Here is an 18,927-nt window from a genome sequence, read left to right as displayed (position 1 = left end):
TGAAGGGTTCAGCCAGCCTGCTTATATAGAGCTCCATTACAACGTAACTGTAACAATTTTCTAAAACTATCCAGTCACTGAACGTCACTTTCGATCCCTTATTTGCATAACTATCTACAGTATCCCCCTGCTGGCCGAGGGTGAGAACTTCAGTACATAACACTTTGGCTCTCCAGCTATTGCTGAACTACAACTCCCATACTGATATTCTATGAAGAGCTCAGAGTTGCATTGGATTGTTAGGCTTACAACCCAGTTCGGGGATCAAACTGGATAGCAAACTTCAAATAACAACCTTGCTGTATGCGTCTATGCCATGGGTAAGCAAACTAAGGCCCGGGAGCCGAATCTGGCCCAATCGCCTTCTAAATCTGGCCTGTGGATGGTCCAGGAATCAGCGTGTTTTTACATGAGTAGAATGTGTCAGTTTATTTAAAATGCATCTCTGGGTTATTTGTGGGGCATAGGAATTCATTCCTCCCCCCCCCCCAGAATATAGTCCAGCCCCGACAAGGTCTGGACTGGCCCCCTGCTGAAAAAGTTTGCTGACCCCTGGTCTATGCCGAGACACGCAGTGTAAGGTGTTTTCTTTGCAAAAAGGGAATGCAAAAGGTATCAGGATAAACAACCAGACCAGAATCTGGGGTTTTCCTTTGCAAAGGAATATACAGACAAATAACCAGACCCAAAACGAAAGCTCACAGCTTTATTACCTGACGAAATACAACAAAGTGTTTTCGCCCTTGTGAGGATTGACCCTGCGAAGATATTCCCCTATTCATATACGCATCTACCAAAGACCTCAGCCAGAGATCCTGTACAAGTGCAAAAAGGGGAGATATGCAGACGGGTGCAGCTTTTTGAATTCTGCTCTTTAAGTCTTCTCTCAATTGCCATCCTTTCTTCAAACTGTGATCCTTTTCTTAATTGGCTTCTTCCAATTGTCCTTCTACGAACTGATAGTCTCATTCCATGTGGTCTTCTCTACAGTTGCATTCTCTGAGCTGGTATTGAGAAGAAAACCGTTTTTATAGTGACATGTCCTGGCAAACAGAAGTCTGCCCCCCTCCATTGAATCCAGAAAGCCAATTGGCTTATGAAAATAGCATTCTTCTCTGCCAGGATCCAGGTTTGAACTGTCTCAATTTTGTTCTCTCAACACTCATGGGAACTTTTTCTCAAAGTTTTATGGAGTCCAGACTGCTGATATTGCTCACCTGCTAGGCCAAACCTGCTTTGCAGTTCTCTGGTAAGCAAAATCTTTAAACCATGCTTACAGATACAAGATGTATACAAGATGCTAGATTAGCAGAAAGTAGGATGTTGCCCTGCTCCAATGACTCACATGCTCCCAAGTTACTTGAAACACCTATGGCAGACCTACACTCAAAGTTTATAACGTTAAAAATGCGTCATTAAAATGTGACACACACCAGAGGGCGCTGCAGAGCAGCAAGCCACTGGCAATGGAAAACTGCATTGAACATCACAGTCGTACCTTGGTTCTCGAACGCCTTAGTACTTGTACGCAGTGCCTTTTTTTCCAAAAAAATGTTTGGGGTACTCTCATTTTCCTACTCATATTGAAATACTGCCCCTCAATGAGGGCAAACTTAGATTCACAAAATGTTTAGGGGTATGCGTACCCCTGAGTACCCCCAGGAAAAAAAGCACTGCTCATATGTTTTGGCTCCCAAACACCAAAAACCCAGAAGTGTTCCGGTTTTCAAACATTCTTTGGAAACAGAGCTTCTGATTGAGTGCAGGAAGCTCCTGCAGCCAATCGGAAACCACGCCTTGGTTTTCGAATGTTTACGGACATTAAATGGACTTCTGGAACAGATTACGTCCGAGAACCAAGGTACGACTGTATATAACATTATATTCAATAACGTTTAACCGATCAGTGTAGATCTGCCCTTACTCACTTCCGTGGTTTCCTTAAAAAGAAAACCAGTTTGCTTGCAATTATAGAGATATAACTATATAGGAACCCCCCCCCTCAGTCTAGGCCTCTATAATTTGAGAGGATTATCTTACTTATTGTTCATTACATTTGTAATACAATGGTACCTCGGGTTACAGACACTTCAGGTTACAGACGCTTCAGGTTACAGACTCCGCTAATCCAGAAATAGTACCTCAGGTTAAGAACTTTACCTCAGGATGAGAACAGAAATTGTGTGGCGGCGGCGGGAGGCCCCATTAGCTAAAGTGGTACCTCAGGTTAAGAATAGTTTCAGGTTAAGAACGAACCTCCAGAACGAATTAAGTTCCTAACCGGAGGTACCACTGTACACCTTTCCTTCCAAAGGACCCCAGGATCGCAAGCATCGAAACGTTAAAACAATGCAACTGAAATCAAACCATTTAAAGACAATTAAAAACTATGTAAAAATATGGGAAGGTGCTATGGAGAGACATCAGTCGGGTTTTCCAGGGTCACAGATCCTAGACTGCTCCAGAGGCGGAGTCCAGTGTCTCAGGGACGCACAATAAGTTCGGTTCCATCCCACACACGGAACCAAGGGAGAACCTTTTCCCTTCCAAAAGCGGCTGAACTGAACGTGTAGATTGTGGTCTGGGTTTCCGGATCGAAGAAATCCACCTGCCCTGCAGTGTAGTCCAAAAACACGCGGATCCACTGGGGCCTCTTGCGAAAGGAGAGCCTTGTGTGGGGAGTGGTGAAAGCTATGTAGTTCCCGAGTCCCTCGTATTCTCCTATCCCCCAGATGCCCGCAGCCGGGCTGAAGTCTGTCAGCCCCTCTCTCTTCACAGACTCCTTGGCCACCCCCACTGCCCATTCCCCCTTGCCCTGCACACCAACCTCCCAGCAGTGTTTGCCTGAAGTGAATCCCTCCCTGCCCAGCACAAAAGCGTGCTGGGTAAATCTCTTGGTGTTGTTGGGAAGAGTCTGCTCCACCTCTCCCCATCGCACACTTTTCTCATCCTTGGATACCACCAGCCGCCGGTGGGCCGTGTCTGGATCCAGAGTCACACGGGCTGCAAGAAAAGGAAATGAAGGATCAGACCGTATATTAAGTTGTGGGTGAACATATCAGACGACACAGCGATTCTTCAAACAGCTCTTGTTTATTCAGAGGCCGGAACAGAACTGAACTGAAGTTTTCAGTCAGCCTGCTTATATAGAGCTCCAGTACAACGTAACTGTAACAAATTTCTAAAACTATCCAATCACTGAACATCACTTTCGATCCCCTATCTGCATAACTATCTACAGTATCCCCCTGCTGGCCGAGGGTGAGAACTTCAGTACATAACACCATAGGATGGTAGATTCCTCCCTGGCTGCTATATTCCACCTTCCAAAACTTGGAGAAATACATTTGATTGGCAGGTGCAAAGGCAAAAGCAAGCAAAGCAGCAGATGTGAGTGTGTTGTCAGCTGCACACCTGTTTTTGAATCCTCCTGCTGGCTTGGCTGGAGAAAGGAGAGAAGGTTTGTTACCTCTCTCCTCTCTCCAGCTAGGCCAGCAGGAGGCCTTATCATAGCTGTCAACATTTCCCCTTTTTAAAGGGAAATTCCCTTATTCCGAATAGGATTCCTCGCAAGAAAAGGGGAAAGTTGACAGCTATGGGCCTTATCTCAGTTCAAGGACCCATTCCGCAGGTCAAAAAGGAATGCGAGCCAAGCAGGTCGGGTGAGGAGTGTGGCCTGGGGATTAATCCTAAAGGTGAGACACAGAGGTGCAAAGGTCGCAACAGTGCAGGGGTGAAGGTCAGGATGACCAATAGAGAGCCAGGCTAAGAACCTCTGAAGCCATATTATAGGGCCATCTAAAAGCTAAAAGCACAAAGCCATTTTAGAAAGCTAAAGACTATTTCTCTTTCTCATGTTTGTCACTTTGCCACCTTTTGCAGAGGCAGCAAGCATGCAAGCTTGTGGGTGCAGCTAGCTTGCCCCTGCAGGAAGTTTGCTAGTTGAGGTTAAGCCATTTCTGAGAAACGACCCCTGACAAAGGCAAGTAGCAGGATGTTTGCTGACCGCCAGGCTCCAGAGATAACGCTTAGGTGTGAAGTTGCTAAACCACAAGGACATTTCTTGGAAGCGGGGGGTTCAGGGGCACTTCCTGGAACTAGTACAGAGGTTAAGTAGATTATAAGCCAGTAGCGCCACCTAGTGGAATAGGCAACTTGGAACCGAAAGGACACACCAAATTTATTCATTGGTTGAGCTTTAATGAATATGTATCAATGACCATAGGAAATTGTCAATCATTGGCTAAAGGGATGCCAAGGGGCTGAACTGTGCTTTGCAGAAAGATATATAAGTTGACTGCCCCAAAGGGGGGGCGGGCATTCTTCATTTTCCTGAATGCACCCTATTTGCTTTTTGTCGGACAAAAATCCAAATAAAAACTTTTTCTTTAAGAAACTTTGCTGCCTGATTTTTACATTCCTGGTCTGAATACCGATGTCCCTTTCATTTCTGGTGCCAAAAGTGACTCGGATCAGAAGGACTTTAAGTGTCCTCAGAGACCAGGAGGCAGCTCCCTTGCCCTCTGGGCAGAGGCAGCGGAGGGCCAACAGACTTCCTGGCTTCCAAGTGCACACCGAACCTTTTCTTCGGAGGGGGACAGAAGGCAACTTGACCCTCTTGCTGTATCCTGGGACAGAGGACAACGGATTTGAAGAGCCGAGGTTGGGAGGACAGGGCAGAGAAGAGCCGGCTGGGGTGAGTACATGGCAACAAGTCCTGAGGGGATAGGAAATCCTCCTTTTAATTAAGGAGAAGGGAGATACTGATCACATCTCCAGCGTGGATAGTGGCATTAAGTAGAAGGGTTGACTGCTGACATCCACCCACGCTTTGGTATTAGGAAGGAGAAAAGGGGGGGTCACAGGGTGGTTAGTGTGTCGTGCAAGCGTCCAACGAGAGAGGCATTTTGTGCATGTATGTGTGTTACCCCGGGGCATTCCCCTGGGGTCGTAGCAACAAGTACTCCATTTCCCAGTCGGGCGACCGCACCTGGGTGAGAAAAGTTGCGAAATGAATGTGTGAGTGTTTGGTGTGGGGACGCTGTACAGGGCCATACTGAAAATGGGAGGGGGGAGACTTGAAAGCCTTGAAAGGTCCAGTAATTCCCCTTCAATGTATGTTAAACAACTTCAAGGAAGGACCAAAATCAGCATAGACCAGGGGGGACATCCTGACCAGATTCCCTATATAGACAACTGGCTGAAGGTGGTAGATGACAATCACCCCCCCTGGTTGAAGAAATGCAGGACTGAACATTGCAAAGTCACTCCCTCATGTCAGGTTTTGGAGAGGGAAGATGTCTAGAAGAAGTGCAGTGTTTATGGAGAAGAGTGTACAGAACAGTAAGCAGTTATTATTGCATTAACAGAGGAAAATAAAAGAAAAGGGCATGAAACAGGATGCTGCTATAGAATTAATGTAACAGGATCTTGAACAGACAAATGAAGGACTTAATAGATTAAACACAAGTCATTTAGAAGAGAGGTCTCAACTAATTCAAGACCTCCAGAGGCATGGAAGAGAATTTGACAACCTCAGAGAGGTTTTAGCTGAGAAAGACAAAGAAATTTCTGCTATTATTTCAAATATAAATGTGTATTCTGAGTAGATTAATATTCTGAAATGTCAGATCAAGTACAAAGAGGATGAAATGCAAGACAGGGAAATAGTGTTGTCTAAGGCTGAAAGGGAAGTCCAGTTACTGAAAGATCTACAAACCAAAGGTGTGAACAGTGGAGGCAGAAAGCTTTCAGAACTTTCTGAACAGTTAAGTGCAATAAAATCAGAACTGGCTGAGGAAAAAAAAAAATTGAAAACGTTAGTAAAACAAAAGAGAATGAAGAATTTGTTAGGCAAAACAAAGAGACTAGCCAAACAGTTAAAGATCTTCATTCTACAATCAATACTTGTGATGTTACTTAAAACAACAAACTCATGGAGTGTGAGTCACAAATTAAATTGTTTAAAGAACAAATAAGTAAATCAGCTAAAAAATTGCAAGAAACAGAAATAGAATGTAAGGAGGGAACAGACCATTTTAAATCCCAGGTCGATGAACATATCTCTGTAAAGGAGAAATTGAACAAGTTACTAAAATTAAAAGAAAAACAAAGAACAAAGTTTTGTGAATGAGCTGAAATCAGTGAAAGATTCACACAACCAGCTCACTTTACAAAATGCAAAAAAAAAAAAGGGGATGAAGATTTTGGCTAATTTATCCAGACAACTTGCTGAACATACTGACCATCTAGAAATTGTCAAAAGGTCACTGCAAAAAAGGCAGAGATTGTGATATCCCTAAAAGACAAGCTTAAAGTTGTGGAGCAGCAGGCTTTTGCAGAATCCTGATCCAAGGCTTCAGTATTTTAGCAAAACCCCTAAATGAAGTTACCAGAGGAAGGGAAAGAGACCCCTTTGAGTGGGGACCGGCCCAACAAGAAGCCTTTGAGACTATCAAGCAATTAGATTCCACAGCGAAAGGCTGGCCACCCTGTCTGCGCGCTGTCACTGCCACCGCCACGCTAGTGGAAGAAGCAGACAAGTTCATGTTTGGCCAGGAGATGCATGTGAATGTGCCCCATTCGATTCTCACCCTTATGGAATATAAGGGGTACACAGACTGAAACAGGCTTTGCCCAACCCATTGAGGAGTCTACAGGCGCAGTGGAAGTTTGTGAAGCAGACGTGCCTGATGTTCTAGAGAGACCAAAGGGTCCTAGTCATTTTAAGGGCCAGCGTTGATTCTTGGCTGTTGGCAATACTCCAAGGGAGGAAGTCCTGGGTAGCGTGGCAGCCACTGAAGACAGCATGTCAGGCCACAGTGGCAGCCAGACCAGAAGGGGCTGTGGGACGCCCAGAAAGCCCAGAGGGGGCTAGAGGATGCCCAGAAAAAGTACCGAGCCCAGAGGGGGCTAGAGGCTGTTTTGTCCAGAAGTTGAGACGTTACTGGAAGCAGTATGGGGTCCCGAAGAGATTGCCGTGATGCACTGCAAAGCCCATGGGAGAGGCCGGGACATGGTCACTAGGGGCAACCGGAAGGCAGACAACGCAGCTCGTGAAGCAGCTTTGAAACCTCCACCAGCACTCAACGCAGCCCTCATCCCACAACTCACTCCAGACGATGTGGAACCACGCTACACACCGGAGGAGCAACAGTGGGCACGCCAGGAAGGAGCAACACTCCAGGAGGGATGGTTCCGTCTACCAGAAAACCGTGTTTTTGTGCCCCAACATCTGGCTACCGTGATTGTGAAGAATTACCACGAGTCCACTCATCTAGGGGGTCCAGCTGCCAGAGCACACCTTGGGAGACTTTTCTATATCACTAACCTTTCTCAACTAGTTGCTGCTATATCCCAGGGGTGTGTCCTGTGCGCCAAGAACACCCCCAGACAAGGCCACCTCCCCCCACCGGGTGTACAACACGTGGGCTTTACCCCTATGGAAAGCCTGATTGTGGACTTCACTGAACTACCACCAACTAGGGGCATCAAATACCTGCTTGTGTTTGTCTTCACCCTGACGGGCTGGACAGAGGCATACCCCATTAGAACAGAGATACCTCGTGAAGTGTCCAAGAAACTGTTACATGAACTCATACCCCGATTTGGCCTCCCCAGAAGTATTGGCAGTGACAATGGCCCTGCCTTCATTGATAAAGTTGTGCAAGAAGTGTGCAAGGCGCTGCAGATAAACTGGAGGCTACACGCAGCCTACAGACCCCAGAGTTTGGGGAAACCTGAGCGTATGAATCGCACCTTGAAGACCCACTTGGCCAAGTTGACCCAGGAGTCGGGACTACACTGGATAGATGTCCTGCCCATTGCCTTGTTTCGGATTTGGAGCGCTCCAACCAAGAGACTGAGACTATCACCCTTTGAACTTTTGTATGGCAGGCCACCCCTTTCGTCCGAGACATCCCCGCCAGTTTGGGGCGGGTGGGAGATCACATCACTCAGGAACAAGTGCAATTCCTGTCCCCGTGTGTGTTTGCTTCCCTTTCCAGGTACTACCTCGAGCCTACACCGTGCAGTCTCGCTGAGCCGGTCCACCAGTTCCAGCCGGGTGACAGTGTGGAAGCGCAACCCCCTCATCCCTAAGTGGCGAGGCCCATATACCATCCTCCTCTCCATCCCAACTGCGGTGAGAGTAGCCGACGTGACTCCCTGGGTGCATCACACGCGTCTGATCATCACCTTGTGTCTGACGCTACCGGAAACGCGTTGGGCCACGGGCAACGTGATCCTGCGACTGATCATCACAAGGACTTTCACAAGGACTTTCCCCTTTTCTCTATTATGTTCTGTATGTCCTACTGCCCTTTTTGCTCTATGTCCTATTGTCCTGACCCCACTGAGCCATACCAACCCTATTGGCCTGCGGACCTCTGCTATGACTGGTTCGTCTTGCCAGTGGTAAGAAATGGCGTGCTCATTGGTTATTGGGAACAGGGGTTTGATGAGGTTGCCGTATTGAAACATCCCACTACCCCACTGTGGCTTCTCTTCCACACCACTGTCCAGCGCACATGGGTACTGCTCCTACGGGAAGTTGCAGAGACGGTCGAAATCTATCGAGTTCTGGACCGCTCTTGCTGTTGTGGGGGGGGTAACCAACTGTCAATCGGGAGGTAGAGCACTGTACCAACCCCATCTGGTAGACCAGGTCCTAATCTTAATCCAGGTGTTGCATGGGACGGAGCCTATCTTAATGCAAATATTGCAGGGGAGGGAGCCTGAACCAGGTGCGCATTGAAATTGCTGAACAAGTGCCAGTAAATCCTGCAGCCCCACCTGTGGTTGTCGTGGTGGCTCGAGCCTCCCATAATCCCAGAAGAATACCTGGCCTGGTAACTCCACATCTAATACCCTTGAATGTGGTAGGGTATTCTTGTGGCTGCATAAGGGTTGCCACCCCAGGCTTCAGCCTCCATAGGCCCTGGTCAGAGACCACGTAGGTGACCACCACCCAGTAGGACCAGCCTTTGAACTTTACAGAGTCTATTGCCATCCCTATAGCTCCCGAGGCCTAACAGTGTATCAGTGCCAGGCGGCCACTTTTCCCTGTGTAGAGTGGGAATGTTTTGTGTGTAGACGCTGTTCACGCCGTAGCAGGGCCAGGAGTTAGAGGCCCCATGACCTGGCCTTCGTGGGCCACCATCCCTTTGGCTTGTGGTATTACCCTTTTTGTGGTATTTCTGTGTTGGTGGTACAGTTCTTCGTTCTGGGCCACCGAACATTCCTCGAATCAGGATGTGGATCATACCCTGCCTCCTGATGGTTCTCACCTCTCAGATGGCCACCGGGGGGAGGGAAAACACCTTCCTGAATATGACAACAGCTGTAGCTAAGAGCCTGAACAGGTCTGAGTGTTACAGGCTGATTTGTACCACAAAATTAGTCTAGATGGTGCAGGTCTCCCCAGTGTATGTAGTTGAATTAGCTCTTAGCTCCCAGGTTGGTCATGGTTAAAAGAGATTTTGCTTGTGATTTTACTTCTCTTCGTTACCATATTACTCTTATCATGCTTTTTGCCTTGCCTTATTCAGATTGTACGCCAAATGGTGAGCCGTTCAGTTAATGCAGCAACACGTACCTATATCCTGGCTCTCTATGATGTTGCACCTATAGGTCCATCAAGCGAAAATGGAGAACCGTGACCGGTCAGCATTTTCGTGATGGAAAGGGGGGAATGCAGGGGTGAAGGTCAGGATGACCAATAGAGAGCCAGGCTAAGAACCTCTGAAGCCATATTATAGGGCCATCTAAAAGCTAAAAGCACAAAGCCATTTTAGAAAGCTAAAGACTATTTCTCTTTCTCATGTTTGTCACTTTGCCACCTTTTGCAGAGGCAGCAAGCATGCAAGCTTGTGGGTGCAGCTAGCTTGCCCCTGCAGGAAGTTTGCTAGTTGAGGTTAAGCCATTTCTGAGAAACGACCCCTGACAAAGGCAAGTAGCAGGATGTTTGCTGACCGCCAGGCTCCAGAGATAACGCTTAGGTGTGAAGTTGCTAAACCACAAGGACATTTCTTGGAAGCGGGGGGTTCAGGGGCACTTCCTGGAACTAGTACAGAGGTTAAGTAGATTATAAGCCAGTAGCGCCACCTAGTGGAATAGGCAACTTGGAACCGAAAGGACACACCAAATTTATTCATTGGTTGAGCTTTAATGAATATGTATCAATGACCATAGGAAATTGTCAATCATTGGCTAAAGGGATGCCAAGGGGCTGAACTGTGCTTTGCAGAAAGATATATAAGTTGACTGCCCCAAAGGGGGGGCGGGCATTCTTCATTTTCCTGAATGCACCCTATTTGCTTTTTGTCGGACAAAAATCCAAATAAAAACTTTTTCTTTAAGAAACTTTGCTGCCTGATTTTTACATTCCTGGTCTGAATACCGATGTCCCTTTCAACAGGGCTTGTGGTTCCTCAGCCCTTGCCTACTCTTTCCGTTGGCACTTCAACGTGAAAGTGGACCCTTCATTTCCTCCTTGCTCCCTGTTTTCAATTTCCTCCTCCAACACACAACTGGGCATACTCAGTCCTCCCTGGGCCATTTTGCAGTAGGTTATTTTTTCCTTGTCACTTTGCCCTCGTAGGATTTGTACTCATCCACTGAAAACGTCAGTGGACGCGGGTGGCGCTGTGGGTTAAACCACAGAGCCTAGGACTTGCCGATCAGAAGGTTGGCGGTTCGAATCCCCGCGACGGGTGAGCTCCCATTGCTCGGTCCCTGCTCCTGCCAACCTAGCAGTTCGAAAGCACGTCAAAGTGCAAGTAGATAAATAGGTACCACTCCGGTGGAAAGGTACACGGCGTTTCTGTTCGCTGCTCTGGTTTGCCAGAAGCGGCTTAGTCCTGCTGGCCACATGACCCGGAAGCTGTACGCCGGCTCCCTCGGCCAATAAAGCGAGATGAGCGCTGCAACCCCAGAGTCGGCCACGACTGGACCTGATGGTGAGGGGTCCCTTTACCTTTACAGTGTGAGTTGCTTCCCGCTTATACAGGGAACTTACAAGCTACTTGCTTTGAACACGTGCGGTTCCAACTACGCATAGTTTAAGGCTGACCGGCTGACATCACACAGATTAAATGCACAGTGGCAGATTGGCTTAGAAGCCCTTTGTGCAGGGTATCCCCAGTGTGGAAACAGATTTTAAGCTCTCTGCCCTGTTTACAGGGCCCTGGGAGGATCTCCTTGCTTGAGTGGTAAGACCCATTCAGTGTGCCAGCTCTGGAAGGTAAGATTGCTGGAGTGGTAAGACCCATTCAGTGTGCCAGCTCTGGAAGGTAAGATTCCTTCTTTGGAGGTTTTTAAGCAGAGGCTTGACAACCATATGTCAGGAGTGCTCTGATGGTGTTTCCTGCTTGGCAGGGGGTTGGACTCGATGGCCCTTGTGGTCTCTTCCAACTCTATGATTCTATGATTCTAGGGGCAGTTCCAAGGGGCGTGGTTCGAGTATACACGATTCCCACCCCTAGAACGTAACTTCCACCTAAGTTGAGAGTTACCCGTATTTGTAACCTTGCTATCTGAAGCAGCGTCCATATATTCTATCACTCGGTAGTAAACCAGTTTTTATTCCTCTTGTGTGTGAATGTCTTGTGGGCAAAAGGTGAAGGCTTGTAAACATATATTCACAACGAGCGCACATTATAACTCTCGCAAAAGGTCCCAGACCTCTTGGTAGCGTGTGTAGGGACGAGAGCTGGACACTGGTCTTTAACTGGTGGGTCGAAACTCACCACCAAGTTGCAGTTTGTCTTAAGGCGACTCACAACAGTAGTAAAAAGGTAAAGGGACCCCTGACCATTAGGTCCAGTTGTGGCCGACTCTGGGGTTGCGGCGCTCATCTCGCTTTATTGGCCGAGGGAGCCGGCGTACAGCTTCCGGGTCATGTAGCCAGCAGGACTAAGCCACTTCTGGTGAACCAGAGCAGCGCACGGAAATGCCATTTACCTTCCCGCCAGAGCGGTACCTATTTATCTACTTGCACTTTGAGGTGCTTTCAAACTGCTAGGTTGGCAGGAGCAGGGACTGAGCAATGGGAGCTCACCCTGTCGCAGGGATTCGAACCGCCGACCTTCTGATCGGCAAGTCCTAGGCTCAGTGGTTTAACCCACAGCGCCACCCGCGTCCCTTAACAGTAGTACTACCACCTTACAAATGTATGGTAAAATTATTAAGGAGGGTTATGGTAGGCTTTGCATTCAAAGAGAGACAAAGGTGTTTAAATTACCTGTTGGATTTCCTGGAAGCGCAGTGCATGAATTGGGGGAACTCGGCGAGCAGGAACCGCCTTCCATGTTTCTTACCTGGAAAACTTTCAGAATAGCTCAGGTTAGGGCAGGGATAGAGAGCCTGTGTCCTTATGTAACCAGCATTGGCCAACAGTAGGCCTCATGCACAGGCCGCCCCCTGACAACAAACAGTATAATAAACTAAACACACGTTTCTTTATTATGTATGTAAATTATGTACCGTATTTTTTGCTCTATAAGACGCAGCAGACCACAAGACACACCTAGTTTTGGGAGGAGGAAAACAAGAAAAAAAAATATTCTGAATCTCAGAAGCCAGAACAGCAAGAGAGATCGCTGCTCAGTGAAAGCAGCAATCCCTCTTGTTGTTCTGGCTTCTGGGATATCTGCGCAGCCTGCATTCGCTCCATAAGACACACACACATTTCCCCTTGCTTTTTAGGAGGGAAAAAGTGAGTCTTATAGAGCAAAAAATACGGTATATACTGTCGGGCCGTCCAACACCTTTCAGCGCCTGAGGCAAGGTCTGCCACCAACGTCCTCCGTCCAGATGGTCAGGTGGGAAGAGACCAGCAGCAACATGGCTGCTCTTGACAGAAAAGGGGCATTCCACAAGGTGTTGTTGCTGGTGTCTCCCCAACTTTGGCTTTCAAATGTGTTTTTGGCTTACTCAGTCTGGTTCGGGATCTCCTGCTCTCTGTGGAACATGCCACTTGAGGCAGATCACCTCACACTGCCTCATTGATGCACCAGTCGTGCTAGGGCAACAAGCCTGTTTCGGTGCTGAAGCCTTTCTCGCCCCTCTCTGCACCTCAGGTTTTGCCACCTCCCTCTGCCACATGGTAGAGCCGGCCCTGATATACTGTATAAATATAAAACTATGATTCACTGGATATACATCGAGCAGGATTGTAAAAACATCTTCAGAACTCCTGGGGCTGCGCTGGACAAAAAAGAGAGGAGGAGGAGGAGATCTAACATTTCAAGAGATTTCAAACTCCAAGGGCAAGTTCTGCCCGGGATAAAGGTCACACTTTCTTGCAGGCATACTCCACTGCATTCCACAACAATATCTGATGGTAGATAAAGAACCTGGAGAAATATGCAATTACTGCAAACAAGACTTAAAAGAAATATCCAGGCCTCCTCCAAACTCCTGTGGATCAGCCCATCTCCCTGCTTCTGGAACGTTCTTAGAGGACAGGCTACTGAGCATGCTCAACTACTGTGCAGAGAAGAAGAAGAGGGGTCCATTGATAGGTTTTTGGTTTTGCAAAGTATTGTCCCGATCTTAATAATGAGGATATAGCAACATGCTTTACGCTTAGACTCTCAAAATAAAAAAATTCCTTCCTGTAGCACCTTAAAGACCAACTAAGTTAGTTCTTGGTATAAGCTTTCGTGTGCATGCACACTTCTTCAGATACACTGAAACAGAAGTTGCCAGATCCTTCTATATATAGAGAAGGTGGGGAGGGGTATTACTCAGAAGGGTGGTGGGAATCGGACTCTCATCACTGCTTAGACTCTCATCACTGCTGATCGTCTTGAGTGTTGTTAGTAGACCCTTATTCCCTGCACAGACACACAATTATCTGAGCGGGTTAACCATCAGTCCCTCTTCCCAGGGAACGGGGATCTCCTAAGAAATCTCACCACCCCTAACTACACCACACCAGTGGTGTAGTGGTTAAGAGCAGTGGACTCATAATCTGGGGAACCGTGTTCGCGTCCCCGCTCCTCCACATGCGGCTGCTGGGTGACCTTGGGCTAGTCACACTTCTCTGAAGTCTCTCAGCCCCACTCACCTCACAGAGTGCTTGTTGTGGGGGAGGAAGGGAAAGGAGATTGTGAGCCGCTTTGATACTCCTTAGGGTAGTGATAAAGTAGGATATCAAATCCAAACTCTTCTTTTTCTTCTAACAAACCTTCAGTAGCCTGCTTGATCTCTGCTTCTGCCTCTGTTTCTGGACTGCTCTCTGCCACAGCCTCTTCCTGCTCACTAAACCTTGTTGCCTCTTTCTGCTCCCTACACCCCCTCCTCCAAGTCGGCTCCCTCTTCTCTCTCCAGCCACTCCTCGTTGTCCCACCACCAGTCCCCTGGCTCTGAGTCTTCTTCTCCCACCACTCCTTGGCATCCAGCCAGTCCATGATGACAGCTTGAGGTTCCCCATGTCTCTGACACAGGGGCAGGGCCAGGAAAATATGGGGCAGCCCCACCATGAGTTAGAATACGTCAGAAGCCTACCTATAAGAACAATGATCAGGGCCACGTTCAGAGCGATGCTGACTGCCAGTAAGACCCTCAGCGTGACTTTGCAGCATTTCGAAGGAGTTTCTGTGGAGTTGATAAAGTTTCATCAGGAAAACGCAACCACAGCCATTTTATGAAAAGCAGAAGCACATGGAGTGCTCGGATTGAGGGTTCCAAGTGAACCCATCTGGGAATACTCCATTCCACCCCCCCCTCCAATTGGTCTTCATTCTGTGCCCCTGGAGTGAGCAAGATTATTTTCATTGGGTTTTTTTGGGGTACCCTTCCATTAGGGTCCCACTGCTGCCCACACCCTCCAATATTTATTGTACTTTGCAAAACCTGGAATCCACACTCTGGCTTGCTGATTCCGTAGATGGTGCTGTTTTTGCTACCTAAGGATCCCCACTTAGAGAATGAATTCACTATTACTAGATAAGGGGTGGTAGTTAGCTAGATTTTACTCAGAGCAGACCCACAGAAATGAATGAACAGGATTAACACGGGTTCATTGATTTTGCTGTGTCTGCTCTGAGTAAAACATAGCTGAATAGCACCAAAGATTGTTTTGCCCTCCTTGCCACAAATGGCCAATGTTCAGAGGGGACTGAGGCTAGTTTAAAGCCACTGCAGGACTTTGAGCTGAACCGAGAGCTGAACTAACAGCTTCTTGCTCATGTGCCTGATGACTGCTATGGTACAAAGAGCCTGGCCTTGGTATTCCAGAAGGGGCAGATTTGCCATACGTCTAGAATTTCCTGGACATGTCCAGGATTTAACTGGGGGAAATAGCGTCTGGGGTTGGGGGGAGATTTCGTAAAATCGGCACAAAAAATCCATAATTTTGAGGTCAACAACTTTTGTGTCCTGAATTTCACTTCCAGAAATATGGCAACCCTAAGAAGGGGGCTTTTTAATGGGCTTGCAGAAATCTCAGGCAGGTGTAAAGTTCTACTCTTGGATATACTTAGGAATACAGTTGCAAAAACGACAGCTATGCAAGCATCTGGTTAGCCCCTGAGAGATGTTGGCTCCTTTTCTTTAAGTTCTTATGAGTCACAGTGAAGTGATCAGATCCTGGAAGGAACCTTGCCTAATATTAGGCATGACGTACTGCCCTAAAAGTTTCCATTCTTGCTGAATAGTTCCTCACCACAGAGGCAAAGAAAGAAGCGCAATCCGCCTGAATAGGCTACTTTCCCAAGCACGACTCTTTTGCAGCTATATGTGGAGAGCTGATAAGATTAATCATACCGAATGCCTGGTCCTATAGGCGGCATACACACCATACAGTTAAAATACACCTCCCCCCACCATAATCCTGGGAACTGTAGTTTGTTAAGGGTGCTGGGGGTGGTTGCTCTGTGAGAAGTAAACTGCAGTTCTTAGGACTTGGAGGTGTGGGTGCTCTAGGTAAAGCTAAAGGGACCCCTGACCATTAGGTTCAGTCATGACCAACTCTGGGTTGCGGCGCTCATCTTTCTTTATTGGCCGAGGGAACCAGCGTACAGCTTCTGGGTCATGTGGCCAGCATGACTAAGCCCCTTCTGGCAAACCAGAGCAGCGCATGGAAACACCGTTTACCTTCCTGCCGGAGCGGTACCTATTTATCTACTTGCACTTTGACGTGCTTTCGAACTGCTAGGTTGGCAGGAGCAGGGACCGAGCAACGGGAGCTCACCCCGTCGCGGGGATTCGAACCGCCGACCTTCTGATCGGCAAGTCCTAGGCTCTGTGGTTTAACCCACAGCGCCACCCGCGTCCCTGTGGGTGCTCTAAATGTGTTTCAATTACACGTAGCCTAGTCTCTTGTTGAAAACAACTGAACCCTTAACATGGTCTCCAATAATAATAATAATAATAATAATAATAATAATAATAATAATAATAATTTATTATTTATACCCCGCCCATCTGGCTGGGCTTCCCCAGCCACTCTGGGCGGCTTCCCAAAAAATATTAAAATACTGTAATACATCAAACATTAAAAGCTTCCCTAAACAGGGCTGCCTTCAGATGTCTTCCATCTCCTTGGCTTGTACAGGGCCTGTGCTGTTTGGGGTATATATTCTATAAGACAAGTTTAATTGCTGGAGGAAGAAGAAAGCTCTCTTGAGAAGAGACCTGAGTCAATTTATCGTTCTCCACAAAGAGCTCTGACCTGGGTTGGGTGAATTTTTGCAGTGGAGTTTTCTCCACTCTGGGACTCGAGGCGGCTTACACAAAATTGAAAACAGGCCAAAAATCAAGAATTAGACTGAGAAAGAATAAATGCCCCAAGGTGATCTTTGTGGCAGGGAGCAGGGAGGATTTGCTCCCGAGGCTCCCAAACCTTATTCCAACACTCTGGCCACTAAACCACACACACTCTCCTATTAACAATAGCAAGCCAGCAACTTTGGTAAGAAATCAAACACCCTTGACAGGAATATTTGCTTGCCAGCTAGTTAAAGCTTACTGTAACTCAGTTTTGGTCCATACCTTGTGGCTTTGGGGGAACAGGTGGCGCATAGGTGTCTCTGCTTCCTCTGTCTATTGTCATGTATCCTTCTTCATCCTCCATCCTCTAGGCTTTCTCTAGAAGCAGCTTCTGCAAGCGAGATGATTCCTGGAAGCTAGCCTTTCTGTCCTTGGAAGGGAGAGTTCTTAACTTTCACAGACGATTCAAGTTGAAAAAAAAACAAAAAAACAACAACCACCCATATGTAAAAATTGGCGCAGGAACAACCCTCCTCCTCCGTCTTGTGCAAACAAGACTTCCTCAGTTCCCAGCGATATCATCTGGAGATGAACACACCAAACATGTTTGACAACCTCCCTGAGGTTTGCGACTGACTCGCTTATGCAATAACGACATACAGCAGTTGGCATCCCATGAACTGAAGCTGGATCCTGCAATGAAGGGAATTCCTGTGGGTTAGTGGATTTCCAGCTTCAGGAAGTTGGCAGCTTACCTGTTCTTGATGGGGTTGCACATTCCCTGAAGGAACAGGTACGTAGCTTGGATGTGCACATTGTACATTTAAAGTACTCTTATACCACTTATTACTTAATTGGTTTTAATTGGTTACTTTTCCCCCTGTTTCCTGCCTATATTTTTAGCTAAAATAAAAACAATTTATTTTTAGCTAAAATAAAATAAAATAAAATAAAATAAATTATTTTTAGCTAAAATAAAAAAATTCCTTCCAGTAGCACCTTAAATTCCTTCCAGTAGCACCTTAAAGTTAGTTCTTGGTATGAGCTTTCGTGTGCATGCACACTTCTTCAGATACACATATATATTTTTAGATGTTTCTGTTTTAGTTGTAAGCCACCTAGAGTCCTCATCAGGGAAAAAGACAGAATATAAAAATTGGTAGAAGAAGAAGAAGAAGAAGAAGAAGAAGAAGAAGAAGAAGAAGAAGAAGAAGAAGAAGAAGAGGAGGAGGAGGAGGAGGAGGAGGAGGAGGAAGAGGAGGAAGAGGAGGAGGAGCTTTTTCTGGGCGGGACACAGGTGTACACATACCCCTAAACATTTTGTGAATCTAAGTTTGGCCTCATTAAAGTGCAAAATTTCAATATGAGTAGGCAAATGAGAGTGTCTTTAAACATATATATTTTTAGAAAAAAGCACTAATAATAATAATAATAATAATAATAATAATAATAATAATAATAATAATACTGCCTCCCCCAAAAGAATCTGGGGAACTGTAGCTTGTGAAAAGTGCCGACCTCTTACAACTGCTATTCCAGGCACCCTTAACAAACTACAGTTCCCAAGATTCCCTCGGTTGTCTTTTCTCTCGGGTGATATTTATAAGACATTTTTGAAATACAGTGGTACCTCAGGTTAAGTACTTAATTCGTTCCAGAGGTCCATTCATAACCTGAAACTGTTCTTAACCTGAAGCACCACTTTAGCTAATGGGGTCTCCTGCTGCCGCCGTGCCACCGGAGCATGATTTCTGTTCTCATCCTGAAGCAAAATTCTTAACCCGAGGTAATATTTCTGGGTAAGCGGAGTCTGTAACCTGAAACGTATGCAACCCGAGGTACCACTGTAGTGATTTGTAAATGGGGAAGCATGAAACTATATATATCATCAAAAAATTGCCAGGAAGGGAAGTGTCTTTCTTGCGGTGAAAGCATTTGTTTTCATAGAATCACAGAACTATAGAGTTGGGAGGGACCTCAAGTGTTCTCTAGCATAACCCCCTGCAATGCCGGAATCTGAGCTGAAACATTCAAGACAGACGGCGCTCCAACCTCTGCTTAAAAGCCTCCCAGGAAGGAGAGTCCACCGCCTCCCGAAGGAGACCGTTCCACTGTCCAACAGCTCTTGCTATCAGAAAGATTTAACAAATTTATTGTGCCACTTCATCAAGTCTACTTCGTCAGATGCATGGGGTGAGACCTTAGTTGCTA

At 46.8% G+C, this 18,927-nt stretch overlaps 1 protein-coding gene and 1 long non-coding RNA gene across 2 annotated transcripts in view; one reads left to right on the top strand and one right to left on the bottom strand.

The window, feature by feature from the left end:
* The first annotated feature begins 690 nt into the window (after positions 1 to 690).
* Positions 691 to 18,927, top strand: part of LOC308581291 — a 149,727-nt gene continuing 131,490 nt past the window's right edge. Inside the window, exon 1 of the long non-coding RNA XR_014004935.1 lies at positions 691 to 989. This is a non-coding gene — a long non-coding RNA (uncharacterized lncRNA). The remainder of the gene's footprint in view (positions 990 to 18,927) is intronic.
* Positions 693 to 17,502, bottom strand: LOC308581100 (E3 ubiquitin-protein ligase TRIM39-like). Its single transcript, XM_081183574.1, has 4 exons — positions 16,999 to 17,502; positions 14,512 to 14,601; positions 12,242 to 12,325; positions 693 to 3,003 (listed from the first exon to the last, which is right to left on the bottom strand). The coding sequence occupies exons 1-4, from the start codon at positions 17,078 to 17,080 to the stop codon at positions 2,483 to 2,485; spliced, it is 777 nt and encodes a 258-aa protein (XP_081039700.1). The 5' UTR covers positions 17,081 to 17,502; the 3' UTR covers positions 693 to 2,482.

Source organism: Podarcis bocagei (assembly GCF_964188305.1).
Source record: "Podarcis bocagei genome assembly, chromosome: 2".
NCBI lineage: Eukaryota > Metazoa > Chordata > Lepidosauria > Squamata > Lacertidae > Podarcis > Podarcis bocagei.
Note: the sequence above shows the minus strand (reverse complement) of the source record. Positions and strands in the feature narration are given on the sequence as shown.